The sequence below is a fragment of the Elephantulus edwardii genome, unplaced genomic scaffold, assembly GCF_000299155.1.
Source record: "Elephantulus edwardii isolate Elephantulus edwardi_28Jun2011 unplaced genomic scaffold, EleEdw1.0 scaffold00085, whole genome shotgun sequence".
Classification (NCBI taxonomy): Eukaryota; Metazoa; Chordata; class Mammalia; order Macroscelidea; family Macroscelididae; genus Elephantulus; species Elephantulus edwardii.
The window spans coordinates 1906683-1932850 of NW_006399835.1; the positions used below are offsets into that span (position 1 = coordinate 1906683).

General features: G+C 39.3%; 1 protein-coding gene across 2 annotated transcripts in view; it reads right to left on the minus strand.

The window, feature by feature from the left end:
* The window catches only part of BBX (bobby sox homolog (Drosophila)), a 341982-nt gene that overhangs the window by 14379 nt on the left and 301435 nt on the right, over positions 1 to 26168 (minus strand). Inside the window, exons 13-15 of one of the 2 annotated variants that reach the window (XM_006889997.1) lie at positions 19797 to 19945; positions 4874 to 4963; positions 3491 to 3550 (exon numbers count right to left, since the gene is read on the minus strand). In XM_006889997.1, coding sequence (XP_006890059.1) covers positions 3491 to 3550; positions 4874 to 4963; positions 19797 to 19945 — 299 coding nt within the window. The remainder of the gene's footprint in view (positions 1 to 3490; positions 3551 to 4873; positions 4964 to 19796; positions 19946 to 26168) is intronic. The other variant, XM_006889998.1, reaches the window with a different exon arrangement.

Sequence of the window (26168 nt, forward strand, 5' to 3'; positions counted from 1 at the left end):
TTCTTTTTCAGCTTAAGCATGAGTACATGACCCAATAACAAGGTAGAAAGATAAACACAATGGAAAGATAGATCATCTTCCTGTTTTAGCAAGCGCCTCAGGTCCTCCTCAGTTTCAGCAAGCAGGGTTGTGTCATCTGCATAACGCAGGTTGTTGATGATTCTTCCACCAATCCTGATGCCACATTCCTCTTCATATAGCCCAGCGTCTCGGATGATCTGTTCTGCAAACAGATTGAAAGGTATGGAGACAGAATACATCCCTGATGAACCCTCTTCTTGATTTTGAACCATGTAGTGTCTGGTCTGACAACTGCCTCTTGGTCCAAGTGTAAATTTCGCATTAGCACAATTCAAATGTTCTGGGATTCCCATTCTTCTCAGAGTCAGCCACAGCTTGTTGTGATCCACACAGTCGAAAAAGCCTTTGCATAGTCAATGAAGCACAGATAGACATTCTTCTGGTATTCTTTGCTTTCTGCTAATGTCTGTCTGACATTAGCTATAATATCCCTAGTACCACGACCTCTTCTAAATCCAGCCTGGATTAAAGTCATCATTTATTTCCTTTTCCAGTTACTGTTCCAGGTACCTACATTTTACAAATTTCAGTTCATCCTGATTTTTTATTTATTATCCATGACTGAACCAGTTCAAGGATCTACTTCACATTCCTAATTTCTGATCCTCAAACTGCCAAGATTTCTTTTTTCTTTTTTGCTAGCCTCATAAAAAAATGAGTTCGCAGTCTATTCTAATTAACATGCGTTTTTTAGTGCATGTTCTCCAAAATTTTGTTCTCTCTATATTAATAATATTAAAAGCAGGAGTGACATTCACTTCCTAAACAACATGCCTCCAGAAACTCTACAAACTTTGATAAATGCTGGTAGTTATAGAAAGGCTTCAGGCCTTTGGTTCAGAGGGTTGCTATGAGTCGTGCTCGACTCGAAGGCAATCAACAACATATTAATAATAAATGTAATTAATTATCTCAAATGAGATACTTTATTCCACCAAACCCTTAGACTTTCCAGAAGATTCAAAACTGATTTGTTTCTGCCCCAGAACATTAAGGTTGCAGAGTACGGTGCTTCCAGATCACACCACAAACTCAGACACCCTAGTAATATAATTAAGTGTTAAAGGGAAAATGGAACTGGACGTTCATGTAGAAGTATACACCATTTGCCTACTCACTAAATGTATATGCATAATAAATGAGTACCGCATATATCAGCAAAATGTCTAATCTCTTAACTGAAAAAGTCATTTTAGTGGAATAGCTGAGACGAAAAAAAGCAAGTTGCCTATTTCTCCAGGAATTGCTTTTTCTTCTGCCATACTACATATGCACCTTTTACATGACATAGTCTCATTGTGACAACACAACAACAACAAAAAACCCCCAAAACACACACAACCTTCAAGACTACTGGCCTGAGATAACCTTTGTACTTGAAATAGAAGGTCTTTTTCAGCCAAATAATAGACTGGCTTATAAAATAAGCAGCATCACCTGAGAGTCATGTGCTTCCTTCACCTTTCACTCACCTGCATGAGATCAAAGGGTCAACATTTACCCAAGAGCAAACACAAAGAGGGGAAGGGACGCATGATCAATGGAAACAGAATAAGAAAACAGAAATGAGACATTGTTCAATGAGAGCCCAATTTTCTGTATAAACTTTTACCGGAAATAAGTAAAATACCTTTTTTAAAACTCAGAAACATTCAGAACAGTGTCATTTTGGGCAAAGAGTAATGTTTCCATAGAGTAACAGGTCTGAAATGCCTGTTTTAGATTCCTGTGATAGTTCATTTAGTGCCTTATGTTTATCAAATCTGTGCATAACATATTTTTAAAATGCAGTACAGCTAATGTATCAATTTTGAAATGTTGAGTATTTAACACTAAGAACAGCACAAGCGGTTCACATTTTGTTTTGCCAGTGTTTAAGAAGAAATAATACTCCCTAGGAGTTGGGAATGTGAAATCACAGGTCAGAAAAAAACACTCAGCTGGCATTTCCTGTCAAATGGCATCAATGCCAATATGCAGATCATGTGAACCAACTCCCACCAAAAATCAGGCTTAAGAATAACTCAAACAACAAACATGAACATTCAGATAAACATCTTTAAATACGGGTATTCTGATAAATTACTTAGGCCAAATATGCATTTAAATTTTTTCTCCTTTTAAGTATAGGAATGCTAACGTGTAACAACAAGCAATGGACTGGGAGTCAACAGATGGTGGACCTGGCCTTTAAGTTGCCCTCTCTAGATTCATGGAAGTAGAAGGAGTTGGACTGGGTAATCTCTTATTAGTTCTCAAATAAAATGACTAAAAATGAAGGATTACAAAAGTCAAGCCTTTCATTAGCTCTTTTAACATTCGAGCTGGATTCCACTTAAAGGCAATGGGTTTTATTTTTTTTAAATAATGTAAAAAAAAAAAAAAGGTAGGAAACCTTTTAACCATCACAGATATTAGGACTTATTTCAAGGTTTTCATATTGAACAAAAATTAGATGAAGTCACAAATGAATAATGCTGACTGAAATGACATAAAATCTACATCCAGGAGTTACAGCATTGCTAATTAATTCCCCTCCTACTCTGGCTACAAATAAGCCTCAAACATTCTGTTTTAACATATGTAGAGGTAAGGAGAAGAGAACCAACAGTGGGTGACGCAAATAGTTTGCTCTTGGCTACTAAGCTAAAGTTAACTGTTCTAAGCAGCAGCAAAGCCTGGCACTCTGTTTCCATCAAGATTATTGCTGAGAAAACGCTATGAAGCAGTTACACTCTGCAACAAATGGAGTTGCCATGAGCTAGAACTGACTCAGTGGTAATGGCTTCATTTTGGTGTTAAAATCATGTTACTGTGTTGTTTTTTACTATCAAGCAGAACCAAGTCCTAGGTGACCCTCCAGTGGGTTTTTAGATAAACTGTCCTTTATCCTACCAAATCAGTGCCAGAGAAATTACCAAGTAATTGGTAGATGCAAACCACATGCTTTTGGGTTGGCAGTGCAATTCCTTTCCACTAAGCCATCAAGCCCTCCTAGCGGTATGGGGAGGTGTTACACAGATACAAATTCAGCTCTGGAATCTCCTCTGTAGGCCTGCCTGTGTCCAGACACTGAGGAAGAAGAGCCCTGTAATGTTCTACTCTGATGGCCCAGAGCATCTGCCTGCAACATGAATTGCAGGGCCATATATTTTTAGCTGCAAACAATTCTAATTTCAGTTTAATGTGGCCCAAAGGTTACAAATTCCTTGTTAACAAATAAAACCTCACATGACACACTGCCTAACTCTTAGCAGGAGCCCAATAAATAACAATTTGCTTAGAAAATGAAAAGTAACCTAATTATGGACAAGCAGGGCTAATGCTGTTGGTGAAGCCCATATAAATTATGACTCTTTCAGCATAGTTGTACTATTTGAAATTATACAATGACTACTGCTGTTGTTACCTTCTGCAGGGTGAATGGCATCCAAGAAGAATTGCTTGTTTAACCATTTATCCCCACTTCCTAGAAACAATGACAGAAAAGGGAAAGGAAAGTGAATTTCTATTACGTACAAGGAGACACAATAGGACAAAAATACAAAACAAGCCATACAAACAAGAAATACTATCTAAATTTCATTCTAGCTATTTAATTGTCAGAATGGCATTTACGACATAAAATGAGATCATATACAGAAAACGGATTAAAAGGATATTAAATTTTTAATCAAATACATTGTTGGGTAATTTCTGCAACGTTAATCATGGTAATTTGAAGATCATTCAAAAGGGGATGAAAGCTGATATTTTACCTAAAGAACGATGTTTTCCCACTGGAACCAGAGAAAGAGTAATATCAATATACAAACAAGAGGCTGAAGTAGAGGTGAAAATAAAATAAAATTAAGTCAAAAGTCACACATAGGAACACACAGGTACTTATGTCTACACATGAGAAACAACTGCACTTAAAGTCTCATTCAAGAAACATGAAATGCTTCACATTTGGCCATGCAAGTAGGATGCAAATGGGCATCAGATGAGCAGGTTCATGTAGTCACAATACCTACACATGCAGGGACATGCGAACGAGCGTGCGGCTCCTAGGACGTGTGGCTGCACTGAGCCCGCTGGAAAGATTATCTTTTCTGTGAAAGGAGAGGAGTCCTGAACTTTGAGGAGAAAAAGATGAAGAAGTTCAAGGGCACATCAAGATCCTAACAACGAGGTCGATGGTCAGAGTAAGGGGTGGGGGTGGAATGGAATGAGTCGCTAATATCTCTGGACTAACAGGTATCTGACTGATGGAGGTGGGAAGAAGAATCTGGCAAATGATAATGGAACCTAGATGGACAAAAAAGTGACAGTTATGACTCAGGAGTAAAGGAAATGGCCCACAGGAAGCCACAAGCGTCAGAGAAGATACAGAATTTGTGGGGCTGTTACGTGATTACAAAAGTGATGTAGATTCAGGAGGTGGGAAAATGTGGCCTAGGCACGAAGTTGCCAAACACAAGGAAAATAAGAATAGTAAAAAGAAATAGGTGAGTAAGAGCTCAAGAAGCCTAAATTTTAAAAATGCACTAAATAGAGATGAGTGGAAAGCAATTTTAAGATTCACATGGAACTCTAAAAAGAGACAAACAGGAGTTTTGACTAGAGTTCCAAGTGACGAAAATCTCTCTTTGTAATTAGCTGCAGAGTTAATGAAGAGCCTTCATCCGGAGCTGATGCCAATGAAGCAAGCAGAGGAGGAGAGGGCAGGCGGTACATGGAAGCAGTGCTCAACGATGGAATCACATGGAGTGGCCAAAAAACCTGACTGGAGGATGGAAGGCGCCAATACCTTTTTCTGGAACATTAGGCTTCTCCTTTTTGTGCTTATATTTGCTGACAATTTTGTGGAATAAGTTCTTTTTCTGAGACTGGAATGGACCTACAGACAATTTAATATAAATATAGCTTAATTCACAATGTTTTAGAATATAACTGTGTGGTTTTTAAACAATCATCACTCTCCTCCCACATGTGGAAAAAGTAAACCGATTTGCAAAACGTCATCCTGCATCCTCACATATCTAATGAAACAGCATTCAGGCTTCTTTCAAACCCAGTGAGCTTTGTCCTAGAGATGGGTGGAAATCTCCAGTAGGGCGGGACTCTAAGCAGAATTGAGCTTAGTGGCTATTACAGTGGCAGGCGATGTCTTTTAAGAGACAGACTACAGCCAATCACAGCACAGTAATTAGTAACTGGGTAAAGATTGTACTTTAAAGATGCTTAAATACTATGAAGGGATGGCATGTGTATCTCATTGCACCTATGAAAATGATTTTCAAAACAGGATTTGCTTTCAGAGCAAAGCCTAGTATTTCATTCACTAGAACTCTAGTCTTTTTTTAGCATGTTCTAAAAAGGGAAGGATTCTTTTAAAAGAAAAGAAAAACCTGTGTTCTCCCCCACTCCCCACTGGGTGAGAAGTCTCACCTTCAATAATTTCCCCAGTTGTCATGAGGTGTGGTGCAGTTAAGCTCCACTTATAACGAATGACCCTATGAACAGGTCTGAACTCTGGTCTATCCTGTGCCATCCTTATCATCTCTGATACACATGAGCCCACTGTTGTCACCATGTCACTCTACCTTATCGCAGGTCTCCCTCTCCTTCACTGACCATCCATGCATGCTGTCCCTTTCTTAGGAACAGCATCTCCTAGCAACACACCCAAATCATATGACACAAAGCTTTGTCATCTTTGCCTCTAAGGAAGACTCTGGTTGTACTTTTCCCCAGATATAACTGTTCATTCTTTTATAAGTCCATGGGGTATTCAGTGTTTCTCTCCAACACCACAACTCAAAGGCATCATTTCTTCTTCTGTCATTCTTAGTCACTGTCCAGTTCTCAGATGCACAGCAAGTGACCAAAAAGACCAAGGCCTGAATGAGACACACCTCCGTCTTCCAACTGACATCACTGCTCCTCACTAATTTGGTGAGGCCTCTGCCAGCAGGCTTTCCCAGAGCATCTCCTGATTTTCTGACCAAGGGTGTTGGTGGTAGACCAAAAGAATGAAACTGTAGTTACCACTCAGAATATTGATGATTGTCCAAGGATATGTTGCTTCTTTTAGACTTTATTGGATACTCCTGACTTAATCATTTCACACACTATTTTTCATCTGTACCTAATGACTACTATCTAACTCATGGATTTACCTGAGTATGAAAAAGGCAGTACTTTCATAAGCTGTGACTGCAGCTTTTTTTTTTCTCTCTAGAGCATCATTCTCACCCAAATGTAAGCATGCTTTTTTATATAAGAAAGAAAAGCTTTCCTTTGATCAAAGTTCCTATCAGTTTTGTTCTCATGTGAACCAATACCTCTCTGCAAATTATCTTCAGGTTTTCTCCTCTCACTGTCCTAAAGCCACCCCAGCCTGGCTCCTGCCCTGCCTTGCTGCTCAGCAGGGTCTCCAGCGACCCGTCTTTGTAAAAGCTCACCATCAGTTTTCAGTCCCGGTCCTACGGTGTGTCAGTGATTCAAGTCTGACAGAACTGACCATGCTGCCCACGGCCTCCACCTGGCTTCTAGGGCACCATCTTCCCTTACTTTCTCTACTTCCTCCCTCACTGATTATTTATTCTTCTACTTTCTTTGCTTCTTTTCATTTCTTAATTTTACAACACTCAGGGCTCAATATTGTTCTGTTTTCTAACTAGTCTCATTTCCCTGGTGGCTTCTCTAGTCATAAGTTTTGGAGGCTGATGATTCACTCCAGCCAGATCTCTATTTCAAAAAAAGCACATCCTCTACCATCAGGCTAGTCTCAACTCCAAATGACCCCACAAGAGAGGGCAGAAGTGCCATGCTGTTTTCAAGGCTAACAAGCTTTATGGACGAATACTCCCAAATCTCTTCCCACGGAGCAGCTAGAGGGTTTAAAGTGCCCACCTGGTTAGCAGCCCAGGGAGCTCTTAAAGAATCTTCAAAGGATTTATGAGATTCCAAACACCACTGCTTTGTGACTTCATCTCTTACCACTGCTCTTTGTCCTGTCTGGCTACACTGGCCTCCTGACCATCCCCAGCACATGTATTCTCACGCCTGCTTTGGGTCCTGTGTACAGGCTCCAACTGCTGCCTAAAACCTTCTCATCTGCAACACACTTCCATGGTAAACTTCTGCACAGCCTTGGAGACTCACTCTGCGGGGTTCTCTTCTGAATACTCTATACAAAGCTACAATCTGCCCTACATTCGGCTCTTGAGATCTTTACGCTTTACAAATTGATTTTCATCAGCTTTTGTTTTCAATTATAATCCATACACCATGAAAGGCACTTAGTGTACAATCCAGTGATTTTCTCCCGCTAGATCCTTAAATATGTGTATCCATCATATAGTCAATTTTGGAATCTTTTTATTAACTGAAAAAAAATAATCCTAGTGTTTAGCTATCGTTGCCTCTCCTGAGTGACTCTCCCTCTAAGTGAGCACCGTCTCCTTTCTGTCTCCAACCCTCACTGCCACTGAGTTGGACCCAAATCTCAGCTGACGCTGCAGCTGTTTCCTGAGGCTGGAAATTGCACAGGAGGAGAGTGTTCATCTTCTTCTCATGGAGCTGCTGCTGGCTTCTAACCACCAGAGAGGAAGGCCACGAGAGCTTCCGTCGTCTCCACAGAATTGTCTGTTCTGGATATGTCATATATGCGGACCATAGACCATGTAGCCTTGTGACTAGCTTCTTTGACTTGTTTTCAAGCTTATTTTTAGTGTTATAGTCAAGTAATATTCTTTTTTGTGAATAAACCATACTTTGTTCATTTACAAGCTGATGAAAATTTGAGTGTTTCTTATATTCTAGCTATTCTGAACGATACTGTGTGTTCCGTGCTATAGGAGTGAATAGTTGGCTCAGGTGATTAATTCTACATTAAACTGTCAAGATTGTTTTTCAAAGTGCCTATCTACCATTTCCATTCTCACCAGCAATACAAAGAGGATTCCTCTACCTCCACATCTTATTATTACCTTATTAATACTTATTATACTTTATCATTACTGCAAGAGAAAAAGAGACAATCTGCTTCTGTGTCATTTATAGTCTCTGAATACTCAATGGAGAGTGAGCTATGAGTTGGTTCTGATTTGATGGCACATACCAACCAAACAAAAAAATAAAATTTTCTTTTGTTGTTGATATATTTAGTGTTATGTCTGTGGCCCAATCCAAGATCATGACAATTTTCCCCTATGTCTTCTTCAGGGAGTTTTTATAGTTTAAGGTTTGGGCTTTTTTTTTTTTGGTCATTTTGAGTTAATGTTTCTATGTAGTGGATGGGTCCAACTCCATACTTTTGCATGTGAATGTCTGTTGTCTCAAGCAGAATTTATTGAAAAGACCTATTTAATGGTCTCGTGCTAGAACTAGAGCCAAGTGCCCCTGGCACTTACACCAACAGAGCATAAAGAGCTTGGAACACTTGTCCAAGCAGGACGGAGCCAGAGACAGAAGCCTACCTCTGGGGATGCTGAGAAGGGGTTGTGTTGACTGAAGAATTGTATCCTTAGTTTTTCCTGATTAACAGTGGAAAACTGCAGTTTCTCTAACAAATCACTTAATTTTGGGTACCTTCTTTTGAGTTTTTGATATGACCATTACAATGAATTCTTAAACCCAGCAGTGAAGCAGCGGGTGGGTGCTGGGGGAAGAATAACTAGTGCCAGAAATGATAAGGAATGGTCTGGAGTATTATGGTACAGGATATGTCTGACCTCATAGGAACTGCTGTTGATTGGGATTCTTTTCTTTTGTTAGAGGAGGCCAGATAAAGGTACCTCCATACCAGGCCATTTTTACAATTACATTAACTGCCTTTTGGAACCTTATATCCGTAGGATATACTGCACTTCATTATGAAGTATAATCCTTTTTCAATGTTGCTAGATACGGCTTACTAGGATTTTTACATCCATACTCCTAAGAGACATTGGTCTGTAGTTTTCTTCTGATATCCTTCTTTGGTTTTAACACTGGTCTCAGAAAGTGAGCGGGAAGTTATTCTGCATTTTCTGTTATTTGGAATAATTTGTAAAGAACTGAAATTCTTAATTAAGCATTAGGTAGATTCAGTAGTAAAGTCACTTGGCCTATGTTTTGTGGATACTTTTCTATTATTCAATTTCTTTGATATAAGCTGATGAAGACTGTCTATTTCTTCAGAGAATCTCAGTAGTTTTTAATCTAAGAATTGATCTAGTTCATCTATGTTAGGTAATTTCTTGGCATACGAATGTTGATGGTATTCTTTCCCAATTTGTCATTTCTGTAAGATCGGCAATACTCTCTCCTGTATCATTTTAGTCATTTCAGTATTCTCACTTTTATCCTAATAAACTTGGTTAAGTATCTGTGATTCTGTTGCTCTTTCCAAAGGACAGCGTTTGATTTCACTGACGTTTCTCCTTGTTATCTCTTAACTTTTGCTCTATTTTTTAATCATTGTCTTCCTTTACATTGCTTCATATATATATGGTTCTTCTTCTATTTTCAATGAACTTAGGTATAAAGTTAGACTACTAGCCTGAGAACTTTCTTCTTCATATCCATTATGATGTGTATATATATATATATATAAAACATACATATATACGGCTTCACATCCATATACAAATGTGTGAGCAAGTATGGCGTTCCCGGGCAGCACTGCTTGGGCTACAACCCACACGACTGTGTATGTGTGCTGACTGTAATTCTTAAATTTTCTTTTGATCTCTTCTATAAGTCATTCATTACCTCTGCAGTCCAGATAGATTTTGGGGTAGATTTCCACTAAAGGATTGATCTACACCACTTCTGAGTCCCGAAGGGTGGGACAAGTAGAAAGAGATGGATATCAGAAGCATGTTAACACCCAAAAACTTAGAAGAAAAATAGATTAGCTGATGACTGAAAAACACATGAAAGAAAAAGCGATTTTAGAAATCTTTACGGTTCTGTTGACATGTGAAAAAGACCCTTACTTCCCACAGACTGTGAAGAATACTATATACGTCCCAATTCCAAATGCATATTCCTCAATAATAATGTTTTTATCACTAACAGAGCATGAGTTTGTTTCTATGACAATTACTTAGAAGTGTGTTATTTAATTTCCACGCTATTTTTTTTGTTTTCCAAAAATCTTTCTGTTACTGATTTCTAATTTAATTCCACTGTGGTTGCAGAATACACTTTGTGTTACTTCATTCTTTTTAAATTTATTGAGAGTCCTCCCCCCACTTAACTGGCCTCATTAAAAGTTTATTCTGAAGGATGTTCAATATGCAATTGGGAAGAATGTATATTCTGCTATTTGCTGAGAAGAGGGTTTTAAAATATGTTTGGTCTTGTAGGTTATAACATAGTTCAAGCCTTTTACTTTTTGACCTTCTACTTTGTTGTTCTATTAAATCAATTCCCCCAGAGGACTTATCATCTCTTAACGCATAATATACTTTGCTTCTTGTGTATGCTTATTTATTATGTGGCCTTCACATTATAATGTAACGTCCATGGTAACAGGCTCTCAACGAATATTTTATCTGTGTATAAACAAACAAAATCTCTCAAAGCAGTACCTGACACAAAGTTAGAACTCGAGTAATGAAAGTAGTTGATGTTATTATGACACCATAAAGCTGTGCAAATGTTTTCTGACAACTACACTAAGACATCTTTCCAAATTATCAATAACAAGCACTTCTGAATTGACTGGTAGTGGTTTGAAATGGAATTAGAAAATGTCTCCTTGTTTACTTCTCTGGGAAAAGGTGAGTAATAAAAGAAAAAGAAGTAAATTTAACAAGTACAAAAATCGTATTATCATGTGTATATGATGCACGACCCTTACAGGTGTTCTCTCTACAATCTATTTGCAGCCTCTGTCTCATAAGTTATTTTCTATAACACAGGAAAATGAAGGCTGATACACTGGAGTGATACATGGGCAGTCATGGAAAATGGAAGTAGAAGAAAACAGAAGATTAATATAGAAACTTCTCTGAACCAAAGGATCCTATTGGTTTAATTCTAGTATCCAATAGTGATTAGATACTAGATCACAGAGTGTGATTTCTGCATTTATTACCATATATGTGGGCAATGGCATAAAGCAATAAAGCATATAAAATGCCTTTTCATTCCCTCAAACACTCAGAAATCTAACAAGTACATTTAACTAAGGATAAAATGACAAATAGACCTCCTCCTCTTTAACATAGAAAAAGAACATTCAGAATGATTTTGCAGATAGAGGTGCTTCTGTAAATTTATTCTCCATTAACAGACATTTTAAAACTTCTTTGCTTCTGTCCTATAAAATTGGAGCTATAAAATAAATCTAAGTAGATGATAAATTCAGATAAAAAAAGAAACTGACCAACTTGACAAGAAAGAGTAACAGAGGAAATCTAAGTGTGGTCTATAAAGTGCAATTTGAGTCCAGAAGTAAAAAGTTCTTTTTGCCCATCAGTAGGCTATACAAGCATGCCTGATACTCTGTCTAAAGAAAAGTGATTTTGTAAAACAAATAGCAAATGTAATATCATATTTTGCTATAATAATTATACTAACATAAAAGAGTCCAAGACAGGAAAGAGCAATACTGCAGTATCATGGGCTTATTGTTCAAAATGGCTTTCCATTTTTCCATACAGCAGTTTTGACTTACGCCGCAAGCCTACGAAAGGACTCGAAATAAGGGGCGTATAAACTCATCAGTATGGAATTGGCCAGTTTCCCCCATCTCACAAAGTTTAAAAGCAATGCAGAAATAGTACTACAAAGGAAGAGGAGACAGCGTGCATCCTTTGGAGACAGATTCCTGCACTAGTCAGACCATTACTTATATGTGAGTAGCAGCAGCCTCAGTGGAGAATCAGAAGTGAGAATGAGATAGAGCTGACTTGGGATTGCTGCCTCACAAGAAACAGAGCCAAGAGCCTTCACCCAAGTTTTGCTGGAAGACACCATAATTGGCAGGACTAAGGAAATGATGTAATTGTGTAAGTTATGAGACTGAAGATCAAAGGACTGGCCAGCATGCTTGAGAAACTGTCTGATCTGAGGAACTGCATCCTCTTACCAACTAGAATTAAAACCTGTTAACTTCTTTCATAAAGTCGATAGCCATGAGTACGGTTCTGTGAGATCTGTGTGGCTACTGAAAAGAATTTTGGACCCAGCAACTGAAACTAGTGTAAATAGGTGCAGGAGTGCCGAGGCAATGTCTGACCTTATGGGAATTGATTTTGTATGTGGATGTTCGTAAAGGGGACGGTTCCCCGTTAAGAGGTTAAAAGAGGTCAGATATGGTTGTCCTCACATTGCTCACACTTCATACAAATACAGAAAGTGAGGAAAAAGGAGATTAGAGAGAATTATTTAGAAAATGAAAAATCAGCAATGTGTTTAGATTTGGCCTTTTGAATTGAACTATTTTTTAAAGCGCCAAGAATTTCTTGAAATTAAGATGCCTTTTGTTTTATAAAGTCGTGATGTAACATTTAAACATGTAAAATGAGTCCGAAGGACTCAATGAGAATCTGCCAACAAGCCTCAGAAAGGGAAGAGGAACAACAGGAGCTATCATTCCTGCACACTGATTGGAGCAATTATATTATAACTTTGCATTAGGACCTACTCATGCATATTTATCAGGGGCCTAAGACAAAGAGACCCTGGACCTTCACATTTTTCTTCTTTCTGTGATTCCTGGAGGGGCAAGAGGAATCTGGTGGCACAGCAGACTGTGTTGGGCTATTCTTCAAATGGTCAGTTCAGCCTCAACAGCTGCTCTGCATGGAAAAGATGAAGCCATCCCCTTCCATTGAGATGGAAAGCCTCAGAGGACAGTGAGAGGCAGCAGAGAGAAAGGTTGTTGTTGTTATATGTCGTTGAGTCGTTTGCGACTCACAGCGACCCTATGTACAACAGCCCTAAACCCTGCTCTATCCTGTGCCACACCCATCCCGATTACCCCAGTCACTGAATCAGTCCACCTCATAGAGGGTCTTCCCCTCCTGCACTGTCCCTCTACCCTACCAAGCATGATGTCCCTCTCCAAGGACCTGTCTCTCCTTACAACATGTCCAAAGTATGTCAGAGGAAGCCCCAGAATCCTTGCCTCCAAGGAATAGCCTGGTTTAACCCTCTCCAGGATGAATCTGTTTGTTTTCTTGGCAGTCCATGGTACATTCAATACTCTTCTCCAGCACCACAGCTCAAAGGCGTCAATTCTCCTTCTATCCTCCCTAGTCATTGTGCAACTCTCTGATGCATAACAAGTGATTGCAAAAAGTTTGTCTATTTTGAAGAGGCTGATAGAACTGAGTCCTGACTTAATATGGGACCCAATACTGGATGGTAGCGGTCAAAGAGAAAATACCAGGTGAGAGGATGGTGCCAGGATGAAATGCCCAAGTGGGAAAAGAATTTATCTTCATATTTGGTCTCTAGTCCTATGTTGGTTACTACTGGCAGCATCTCCACTTGACCTTTAGGGCAGGGTGGCCTATATATTGCATAGGTTATCAATCTCCATTGCATTCCAATTTCATAGCTGGATAGAAAAGAGCAAAAGCAAACTATAAACTGAGAGGTTAAAAAGGTGCTTTAGATAAATCAACAATGATCTTTCAAAAGTATTGATGCTATTCATAGTTTGCGGCTTAAAAAAAAAAGAGTACTGAGTGTGAAGCGATAGTGCCTGACACATGAGCCATTGTCAGTGTTATTCAAGTATGAGGATTTTGCAGGTCAAAATTTTGCTAAGTAAAATGAACTATATGAACCTTGCTCTTTAGAAGAGTTCCTGAGCGGTACAAATGTTTAACACACTTGACTGCTAATGCTAACAGAAAAGGCTTGAGTTCTTGTTTACCCAGGAGAGTCTCAAAAATTAGTTACTGAAAATCTTAAGAAGGACAGTTCTCTTCTGATACACACATGACCATCAGTCAGAATCAAGTAAACAACAGTAACTGGGTGCTGCTCTTTACAATGGCTGTTATTGAAAAATGACAAGCTTAGATCTTAAAGGTGATGCTATATGCCAAGGTTCTATAGCTCATATTTTTAAGCTACAAAAAGAGCAAAGGGTTTTTTTTCTATGAAACAATGAATCTTATTGCTCTTATCAATTGATAGCAAAGCCACTTGCCAGGCATGTAGGTAGAAGGTCTGTTCCCTTGGACGTGTTCTCCATGAAACTCAGATACTATTAAGTTAACCTTCACTGGGAGGCACAGCCACCGCATTGAGCTCAGAACACATGCTTGTTAAAAAAATCCAGAATTTCACCACAAGATAAAGGTAAATAATCCAATAGAAAAATGGGCACAGGGTATGAACAGACACTTCACCAAAGAAGACATTCAGATGGTCAACAAGCACATGAAGAAATGTTCAAAATCCCTAGCTCTAAGAGAGATGCAAATCAAAACAACTATGAGATATCATCTCACTCCAGTCAGAATAGCAAAATTTAACAGAACAGTAAGCAACAAATGCTGGCGAGGTTATTCACTGTTGGTGGGAATGTAAAATGGTGCAACCACTGTGGAAGGCTGTATGGCGCTTTCTCAAAAAGTTGCAAATAGAGATACCGTTTGACCCAGCAATTCCACTACTGGGAATATATCCCAAAGAGACCATAACTGACATCCACGCAGATATATGCACACCCATATTTATTGCGGCTCTGTTCACAATAGCAAGGAGTTGGAAACAACCCAGGTGCCCATCAACAAACGAATGGATAGAGGAGCTGTGGTATAGCCACACAATGGAATACTACGCTGCATTGAAAAACAAGGAACTCATGCAATATTATTCAAAATGGGTGAGCTTGGAGGACATTATGCTGAGTGAAATATCTCAGATGCAAAAGGACAAATATTGCATGGTGCCACTGTTGTAAAATGGGACTGATATCAGGGTTGGGGTAAGACTGAGAAAAACGGGATAAATTGTGTATACTGCACTGAAACAGATGAGGGAGTAAATAATTTAAAAGTGATGTATGATAGGGTCTTATGGTCATCACAAGAGTCCACAATTAAGGTTGCATAGTGGAATGTACTTGGGGTGGTGGGAAGGGTGCGGGGGGATTGTGTACCAGGGAAGGAGTATTTCTTTTACTTTTGAAAGAGAGGAGCGAACTGGGGTGGGGGGAGGGATGGGCAGGGAGAGAAGTACAGCAATGAATGACTGGAAATCCAAAATCTCTGTAAATGCTCATTAAATTAAAAAAAATCCAGAATTTTATTAGGCACATATATCTTTCATACCTGTGGAAATGCCATTACCACATTCCAGGAGGCACTGCAGACTCATAATTAAACAGTTACAGACCATGAAACAGAGTTTTACTCAGCTCGGAAGCCTTAACTTCCAGGCAGGAAACCCTGGCATAGCAATCATCAACTCTCCTTTCTTCTGTACTGAAAGCATTTCTAGGTTGGAAATTCTGCCTGCAATTTTTAATTTTATTAACCTGTTTCTTTTATTAGCACTCTTAATTTTTTTAACATCTCATACTCTAATCCATCTGAAATTTTTATCTTCAAATACAACTCTGATGAAGTGGGGTGGGTGAGTGAGTGAGTGAGAGAGGGAGAGAGAGTGTGTGTGTGTGTGTGTTGGGGGGGAGTTCAAAAGTATGACTGGCGATGAGCCAAGGAACAGTATGAGGCAATAGAAAAGAGAAGGTAAGCCAAGGTTCAAGATGGGGCATAATTTAAATACTCTAAATTGAACCCAATCTGCTTTGCCTCCATGACCCATTGTTTGAAAATTACTATTTTGCATAGAACTCTGACTTTCTGATTCTTTCATAAACAGCCCTTCATACATTAATAGTATACTTAAGATAATGTGTCAAAACACATCTTTTAAGCTTTTGCAATTAAATTTAGACATACAATTTAAAGTTTTCATTGAATTATATATAAATAACTGTGAGGCATAACCTAGAAAACACCTTAAAAGGGGGTGCTTTAGTGGACTTGCACTGTGAATTAGCTGGATTGCAATTTACTGGAAAATTTGTTCTTGGAAGGGAAATTTTATTCCTAAATCAGTATGCTCTGGATCCACTATAACATTGCCCAAGCCCAGTTGGAAGAAAGTGTAATTTAATGTTGTTTAAATCCCTTTTCATTATAGTTTCTGAAAAGATTCATTACACAGACATTAAGGACTGGCAATGGCTGCTGGTGAACTTGAAGTGTTTACCTGGAAAAACAGGTATAAACCAAGAAAACGGACGGGGAAAAGGAGGCACTGACCCAAAGCAAGTACTATGATTATGATATATATATATGTGTGTGTGTGTATATATAACTGTGTAAGTACATATACAATAACGTCTTCTAGATGTTATGTTGCATAAAAAAAGGTATCTTGTACATAACTTGAACTATCTGGAGGAATACAGTATGGCAGAGGAGAAAAGATAATGAATGCTGAATGATAATTAAGAATAGGAGAAAACAAAATATAGACAAGTGGTAAACTGTTGGAGGAAAAATGAGGTTTTTTTATGAGCACATGCTCTTTTACTAATGAACTAATGATCTCATACACAATGTTTGCTTTGAATGATTCATTATGCAAAGGTGCAAAGGGTCTAGAGTTTAAGAAAACAATCTTCTCTATCCCCTAAAGATCAGGCAATTACAGCACAGCTGGTATGATAATTTCATTAATAACTTGTAAGCCAGTACACTGGTTGGTGCTACTAATGCCAAATTATAATGAGTCACAAGTAGTATTTTTTTTTAGTTTGATAAATAAGGACTATATTATTCCATTTCTGCATCATGTTAAGTGCATCTTTGCCCTATGGGTGTAATGCAGAGCAAAATCTAGATGGGAAGACTTCCCATATGTAAACCCCATGTAATAAAAATCAATGATTTTATGGCTCAAGAGGTTTAACAAGAGAGTTAAGATGGTACTGAATGAAGGAGCACGGGTATGTAATGCACTGAGCGGCTAACTGAAAGGTCAGAGGTTTGAATCCAACAGCCATTCTGTGGAAGAAAGATGGGAAGTTTACACCTGTCAAGATGTCCTGTCTCAGATAACTGATGGAAGGTCACAATGAATCGGAATCAACTTGACAGCAGTAGGTCTGGGTTTGTGGATTTGTACAAAGTATAATACAAACCCCTCAAAAGCTATTTCACATCAAAAGAAACACTGTTAATCTCAGCTGGGAGAGGAAAATCATATAACAGACATCTACAAGTAAGGCCCAAGAGAAGGTCTCATGAAAATAGATCCTAACTTCAGGATTTTATAGCTTTAAGAACATAAATCTATTGCTACATTCCCTGACAGATAATTTGGTCAACTTCATAGCTCTAAATGTGATGTCTCAAAGTGTAAGAAGTGGGGAAAAGGAACACATTCCGCACATCAATCAATTAAGTTCCATTTTATTGGCTTGTCAGCAACTTTAAACCTAAGAATTATGGGAGCTTTAGATGCGTGGCATGTTTGGACTCATGAACTACTCTGCTTATTCCTAAATATCTCTAGGGCACAAGATTGTCATTTCATTTGGTAATCCATTATTGTGCTCAGTTATGTACCTGTCAACAAGTCTACTTTATTTCTTTGCTTCTTATCTTGGAAGATCTTGATACAACCTTATTTTATGTTCCCAGATGAGCAAACTTTGTGATACAACATTTCTTATTCAGTTCTTTATTCACTAGACTTGCTTTTATTAACCACAGAGGAGGACTGTGCTAATTCTAAGATGATGTTTTGTGCTTCCCTCCCTTTAATCAGGAACAGTGACTTCTTCTGCCTTCTGTTTTGAGGAATTCAAAGTGTCCCTTCCCTATTAGAGACTGCTGTTGTTAGGTGTGTCCCTCTGTTACACCAATTTCTGTGCATAAAGGGATTTTAGGTCTCTAGAGAGAATGGTTTAGGTTTCTCCAGAACTCAAATCTTTAACAATTTCCCAAGCTCATAAACTTGAGATATTATCTCAATTCACAAACTGTATTGATAGTTAATACTCATTTATGATCATTATCTAAGATTGCTAAATAAATTTTTTTCTTTAAAAAAGAAATATGCATACATTTAGAAATAGATAGGGAGCTCTGGTGGCCTAGTGGGTAAGGAACTGAAACGCCAACCTCGAGGCAGGCAGTCCAAATACACAGATTTTAACTGAGGAAAAACTTCCAGTCTCTGAAAACTATAGGGTCAGTTAGGAGTTGCTTCTGACTCAGTGGCAATGAGTTTGAGTTTTAAAAATAAAAAAGAGATCCAGCCATCAGTCATCCATCTAAAACGCACACAACAAAGGGATGAATCTGAATTGATGTGAAGCAGCTGACAAGCAAGAAACCATGGTTATGATTAAAATTGCTTGGCTTTTAATGGAAAGGTTGGTTGTCTGAACCCACCAGCTGCTGTGCAAAATGCAAGCTGAGGCAGTCTACTCTCAAAAAGAAAACCAACCGTCTTGGAAATCCTAGGTTCTACTCTGTGCTATAGGGTTACCATCAGCTGGAATAGAGTCTACAGACATTTGTATGTGATATTTAGAAGAATTCATCCATAAAATTCTGCTTAGACTTTGATTCTGAAGGCAATTAAAGCTCTGTCACATCCATTTTCATCTTTCCACACCTTGTGGGAGAGACAACTCAATCAATAAAGGCTTTTGCAAGTGCATAGAAAAATTGGAGAGACATTTCCCCCATCAACCTTGGCTGTTGTTGTTATGTACTGTGCAGCCAGAACCAACTTATTGCTGACTCTCCAGAGAGTTTCAGAGGTAAAAAAAGAAATCACATGAGAGGTGACTGTCCATCTCTCTCCCATGGAGTAGCCAGTGGATTTGAACCACAAGCCTTTGGGTTGGCAGTACAACTTCTTACAATTAAACCAAAAGAGTATAACCTTTAGCTCTATCTAATACAAGATTAGAATATGGTTTGTTCACAATGAGAGAAATATTATAATTTAGGTAGGACAGTTCCTCATTATGTTTAATTTTCCAAAGCAGAGCAGAACATTTAGCATCTTTTCTCCATTAAGAGACAACAGTGCCCTGGTATTTGAGACCAGTGAAAATACTCTTTAACAATGTTAAGCTCTCCTCGTTATTATCCATGCTGAATCTGAGCATCGCTCAACTGATGCTAATAATTTTTAAAGCTTTCTTGATTATAAAGACATTCTTGAAACTAAGATACTAAACAATTTTTTTAAGTTTAGCAAAACAAAACTCTATCTAGATTATCAGAGTAGTCTGAGGAGTTTTACACTCATTTGTCCAAACTGCTTGTAAAGAATGAGTCTTTTTATCAGGTAATTAGAACCCGTCACAGGCCCAGAAAGCTAGCCCAGAAGACTCAGCGTGCGCTGCATCCTCCAAAGAAGTGCAGCACCCAAAACCAGAATTCTGAAAGGAGAAGGTCGAAAACCATGTGCAACGCTTGTGGAAGTGTTTGTCTACAAAGTTAGGTGCAAATGCACTAGCTGGGACACCAAAGGACAAGGCTGAGAATCATGAAGGAAGGTAGGAAGGCAGCAAGAAGGGAGTCAGAGTCTAAGACATTCTTCAGAAGCAACCTGAAACTCTAACCCCCTACTGCCTCAATATGAATTCCAAGTGCCTATCTATGCATACAGTAGGCAGACAGTCAGATGAGAGGTTCTGACCGTGGAGCAGGAAGGGAGGACACACATCTAACCTTTGCTGGTTTTAGTTGGTTCTGAGGACATGCTCCCAGTCTTCTTCTTTTTTCTTGGGACAGGTATATATTTCCGGTCAAATGTAACAGGATTATATTGAGGAAGGCTGTTGAATTTTTTTTCAAATTCTTCATCCAGCTTTGCTGAGCTGATAAGAGGGGGGGAAAAATCAATTAGCCCATGAAGTAAATACTTAAACAGAAAATTACAGGTGATGTATCTTAAGACAGTTTGCTAGAGAACCGTGTCCCTGAAAATTAGAACACTATTAGTTAATTCTGTGCAAGGAGGGAATAAAAGAATTTAAAAATCTTCAGAAAAGGCTTTAAAATGTTTATCTTAAGATTTCTCAGTAAACGCATATGACATATGATGGTATTAGAAAAGTAGCAACATCACAGAAAATGCCAAATGACATGCAGGCCCAAATTAGGGATTGTTTTACCAACCCAATGGTAAGTGGTTTGGATCCAACAGCAGGTCGATGAGAAAAAGGTAATCTCCTCCTCCTGTGCAATTTACAATCCGTAAAAAGCCACTGGAGGGTCACTAGGAGTTGGTTCTTACTCAGTGAGTGAGAGAAGGAGTAAGCAAGCGCCTCTCAGTTTCTTCAACTTAGCAGGTCTAATTTCTGAGAGTTACTTGGCATGGTAGGGCTCCTATGGAAAGGTTACGTACTCTGAACACCACAGACCTGGCTCAGGTGCTCTTGGACAACACAGTCCCTTCTCCAGGCATACTCTCAAGGATGAGCTGCCTTAGTAGGCATGTTCTTACGGGGGAGGTGGCCTTGTCAGAAGCTGATGTAGTAGAGAAGTCGGTACAACCTGGCAGAGCTCCACAGAGCCATCACGTGAAGGGTTCATAATAGGAGCTCTCTGGGCCACCTGCTGATACAGAATTGGGCTTGGTGCTTACCTATGGGGTCTCTAGTGGGAGCTCCCCTGATGTGCACAGCACTGCAGCTCTGATGGCCCTGGCCCAGGAGTGCCGGGTGAATACAGGTGTTCTCCCAATGCTCAAATCACTTAACATCCTATTTCACAAAATGCACTATGGATGTTAAGCCCTATGTACCCAGAAATGCTTAAATTGGTATGCTTAGATAAACTTAGTTTGATGTTTTGTAGGATCAGATTTTGCAAAAGTGGCTAGAGTTTTAATTAAAAACAGACAGACCCAAAGAGAAAGCAAATAGAATTTTTCATTATTAGAAAAGAATTCTGGATGGTTGACCTGCATGGGATAACACACTGAATGAGAGCAAAGTCAAGCCTGTTAGTTCTCAATGAGCAACACTGGCAGAGAGGCAATAATGCTTTAACTCAAACCACAAATGAATTTAGAAAGTCCACCATTAGAATTGGGAAACAGGAAATCCTTGCACTGGCTTGGATGGACTCTATGGCCTGCTCTCAAGCAATGGCTGCTTGCCTGCTGGATCCAAGGCTGGCAGCTGACTTTCATTTAATGAGAATTATTAACAAAGATGCAAGTCAGACAGATGGAGGAGCTGCAGGAAAATCACTCTGCTTAGAAGATGGAAAATGGAGAGCATAATGGGAAGAGGCAAACAACCTTGCCTACTGCCTTAGATGAAGCTAACAGGTCACACTGCCAACTAAGGGATGTCTTCACATACTTCTGCCTGAAGCTGCTCTGGCTTTGGAGGCATACACGAGAGTTGTAGAACAGAGGACCATGTACATCTTCAACAGAAAGGGGTCATCCCCAAACTCTATCCAAGCGCTTCCTGGTGGATGGGATTGGGGAGTTGTATGGGGGTGTGCTCCTAAAAGTCCTCTTTTCTCATTCAGTTAAGGAAAACGTTTATAATGATGGAAAATTAGTTGATACTAATCAGAGAAATTCAGACTATATTCACATTCCGTAAGTTTGCTGTTAATGCGTGCCATGAAATTGGAGGTGACTCATAGCTGAACCCTCAACAGGTTTTCAGAGGAAGTAAATCGCATGTGAAGAGACAGCCTACCCTTTGATTGCCTTTCAAAATCCTCTGCAGCATTGGTAATGGGTTAGTTCTGACTCAACGGCATCTAACAACACACACACACACACACACACACACACACAGTCGTCTTTTTGCTAAGGACAATGAAATTAATTCCTGCATAACTCAGTATTTTCCCTATAGAATCACTGAGAAATGTTAAACTTGTTCTTCTCTTTTGGTTTTTTGAACTTCAGATCACTGCCTGAACGTCTGTATGTGAAAATTTGTCTCATATACTTTGGACATGTTGATGCTGTTGTTAACTGCCATCAAGTCCATTATGAATCATAACGACCCTACACACAATAGCTCTGAACCCTGCCCTGTCCTAAGCCAAGCTCGCTGTCTCTGACACATCAAACTCCATTAACCCAGCCACCTTGTCAATTCATCTTATCTTTCTGGGGAGACTTCTCTTGTGTTGTTCCTCCACCCTTCTAAGCATGATGTCCTTTTCCAGGAACTTGTCCCTCCCAGCAACATGCACAAATTATGTGAGATGGAGCTTCAAAATCCTTGCCTCCAAGGAACAATCTGGTTTCACTCTCTCTAGGTCAGATCTGTTTGTTCTCTTGCAATCTATGATATGTTCAATACTCTTCTCCATCACTGCAGCTCAAAGGCATTGATTCTTCTTCTGTCATCCTTATTTACTCTCCAGCCTACTGATGCATATTAAGTAATTGCAAAGACCACTGCCCGGATAAAGTACACCTTATTCTCCAGGCTCACATCCTTGCTCGCCAGCCCTCTGGAGAGGATCCTAACAGCAGCTTTTCCCAAAGCAATTTGATTTGCCTTTGGATTTCTTACCTAGTGGTGTCAGGAGTATTGATTATGTACCTGAGCAAGCGGAAACTGTTAATAATCTCTATCCCTTCTCTATCATAGTGCTTCCAGTTGGTCTAGTGCTATCGTTGTTTCCTTTATTGAGCTTTAATTTAATATTGAACACTACAGTCCTGGACTTTCTGCAGCTTCATGTCTTCCTCAGTTTCAGGAAGCAAGTTTGTCATCTGTATAACCCAGGTTGTTGGTGAGTCTTCCTCCAATCCTGATGCCACATTTATCTTCATAAAGTACAGCTTCCCAAATGATCTGTTTTGCATATTGACTAAAAAGATATGGAGAAAGACATTCCTGATGCCCTCCTTTCTGATTGTGAACCATGAAGTGTTTCCTTGCTCTGTTCTAATAACTGCTTCCTGGTCCAGGTATAAGCTTCCCATGAACACAATCAGGTGTTCTGCGATTCTCCTTCATCCCAACAATAGCCACAATGTGTTGTGATCCACATGGTCAAGTGTCTGTATAGTCAATGAAACACAGATAGACATTCTTCTGGTATACTTTGCTTTCAACAAAGACCCAGATGACACTGGCAAGGATGTGACCAGTGCCACAGCCTCTTCTAATTCAGCTTGTATTTCTGGTAGTTCTATGTCAATGGACTGTTGGAGGACTTTTTATATATAATCTTCAACAGGATTTTGCTTGAGCGTGATACTTAGTGCTATTGTTCAACAATTTCTGCACTCTCTTCGATCACTTCTTTTTTTAATAGGAATAAATATAGATCTCTTCCAGTCAGGTACTTGTCCTCCAGATTTCTTGGCACAACCTGGTAAGCACTTCCAAGAATATGTCAAATGCTGGAATATGTCAATTGGCATTACATTTGAACTTGCATACAAATAATTGATGGTGCAGTCCATAGTCAGACTGTTAGTGTTCTGATTGCTGATAATGAGCTTCTCCACCAACCTACCACAGTGTAGGCAAAAAATCTGATTCCTGTGTAGACCCATCAGGTCCATGTGTAAAGTCACCATTTATGTTTCTGTAAGACAGTATTAGCAACAAAGAAATCACTGATTGTGCAAAATTCTATCAACTGACCTCCAGCCTCATTTCTGTCACCAAGATTGTATTTTCTAGCTACCAGTCCTTCTTCGTTTCCAACTTTTGCAATCCAGACACCAATTACTACAATGCATCTTGACTGCATGTTCAGACTGCAAAGAGTAATAGAAATTCTCAATGTCTCCATCTTTGGCTTTAATAATTGCTGTTAAATTTGAATTATAGTGGGTTAATTGGTTTTCTGTGTATGCATATGGAATAGTATACTATCCCTCAAAATATTACACTTTAAGATAGATCATGAAATGTTCCTTTTCAACTGGTCAATGACAGCATAGCAGATTATATGACTGTTTGATTCAAAATCATCAACACCAGTGCGTCATAGCTCACTAATACCTAGGATTGTCAATCATTTTGTTCCATTTCATTATGACAACTTCTAATTTTCCAATTCATTTCACATTACTAATGGATATTTGCAGCTGTTTCTCCTCATCTTCTGAATGCATCCCAAGCTGAGTAGTTCATCTTCCTGGACAATTTCGAACATTACTATTCTGCTATTCATAAAGCTTTCAAATGGCCATTATTTCAGAAGTGGATGGTTTATCTAGTCCTGTTTCTTAGTTTGGAAGAGCTGCTGAAACCTCTCCATCATGGATGACTCTGTTGGTCTTTGAAACACTGGTAACAAAGCTTCGAACATTGCAGCAACACATAAGACACCACAAAATAGCAAACTGACAGACAAGTGCTATGCCAACAACAGTAAACTGTAAAACAATACCCTGAAAACTATGGGGGGAAAAAAAGTCAAGCCGTCTTGACTAGGACAGTGTATCTGACAGCCCAGCAGAATAATGGCATTGGGGTCCATCTGGTCAGAATGTTAGCTTTCCTGAGAGGTGGCCGAGGCAGATTACACGCAGTGTTTCTTCCCATTTAGGGGTAACACACCCAGCCTGGGATAGAGTACCTGCTAGCCTTAGAGGCTAAAGACCATGACTTTGCCAGTTTAAGGGACTGGTGCAGGCAAGGTACCCAATCAAAGATGGCTAATGAGAAGAGACAGTCATTGCCAACTTGAAATGTTCACAGATGCAGCAATCTGCAGAGGCTGCACTGCTCCACTATGTAACGACGGAGTGTGCAGGTCAGGGATCCAGTGAGGGGGATGGGTGTCAGTCAGAGATGATGGTCACACTGATCTGCGAGCTGAGTGTAGGCCAGGCTTGCCACAGTTCAAAGGCTCAAGGAAAAAAACTATGAGTACTGCAGTCTCCAGATGCAAGATGCTGCTGATGTGGCTTCATGTGGAGCTGGTTCTCGTGGTGAGCAGTCGTGGTGGTGGTGAATTCACTCCCCTGATCTCTGGTGGGTAGGGTGTTGGGTAGGGCACTGAAGACAAGAAGTGGACTGTACTTGTTCACATCATCAGGTAGCGACTATTGTGGGCTTCCATGCTACAGAGAAAGCCGTTAATGATGACACTGCACAGTTTATGGTTCGGAATTCTGTATTCTCCTTATCTGATGTGTACATTCAGCCTTTCCTTCTGTTTGAAGTAATTCCTTATCTTTTCGTTTTAAATTCTCTTCCCTATCTATTGTCTTCCTTGGTGCAGAGGTTCTGAACTGTCTAGCCTGCCATCTTACCTGGAAGCCACCCAGTAGTTCTAGGGGAACAGTCCATAGGGAGTTAGGCTAACTCAAACGATCTCTGGGGGTTAGAATTTACCAAGGGTTCCACAGGAGAGAGATGGGCAGTCTCCTCTTGTGTGACGTACAGCCATTGAAAACTCACTGCAGAGTCAGCTACAAGTCCCTTTCTTCTATGGCAATGAGTGAGAATTAACACCATTAACCACAGTTAACTAAGTTTGCGCAGTTTTGGGTTCTATTGTACACAGAATCACTGAGATTTGGAAATGAGTCAACAGCAGCTAACAGAAACAGGTAAACAAATAAACAGCACATTTTCTTATATAAAACAGTTTTCAAATGCTAATCTAGAAATCTGAGAAGACTGACAGAAAATGACCTTTCTCAATGCTCCCATACTATGTTGAAAAAATCTAGTCAGGCTGGTTTTTAAAAAGGTGTAAAAGATCTCTGAGGTTTACTGTTTGTTTAAATCTGCAGAATATGATACTGTCAATTACATACATGTGACTTCCTCAGAAATGGTTTAAAAACTAAAAATACAAATCAAATTCAGACATACTCCTCAGAGACAGCTTTTACGTTTATCCTTTTTATTGTGATGTGAGTAAAAATTTATAAAATAAATTGGTTACCCATTCAATATTTTGCTTTGTGACATTCATTGTCTTCCTCTCTATATTCTTCCTCTGTTTCTACTCGTCTTTTGTTCTGATCCCTGCCTGTCTTCTCCTTTGCTTTGTATCTCTGAGCAAATACGGCATTTTTTTATTTTGTACTATGGACAGTTCTAAGTTGTGCGTGCCTCTCAGCTGTTACTGCTATCATTT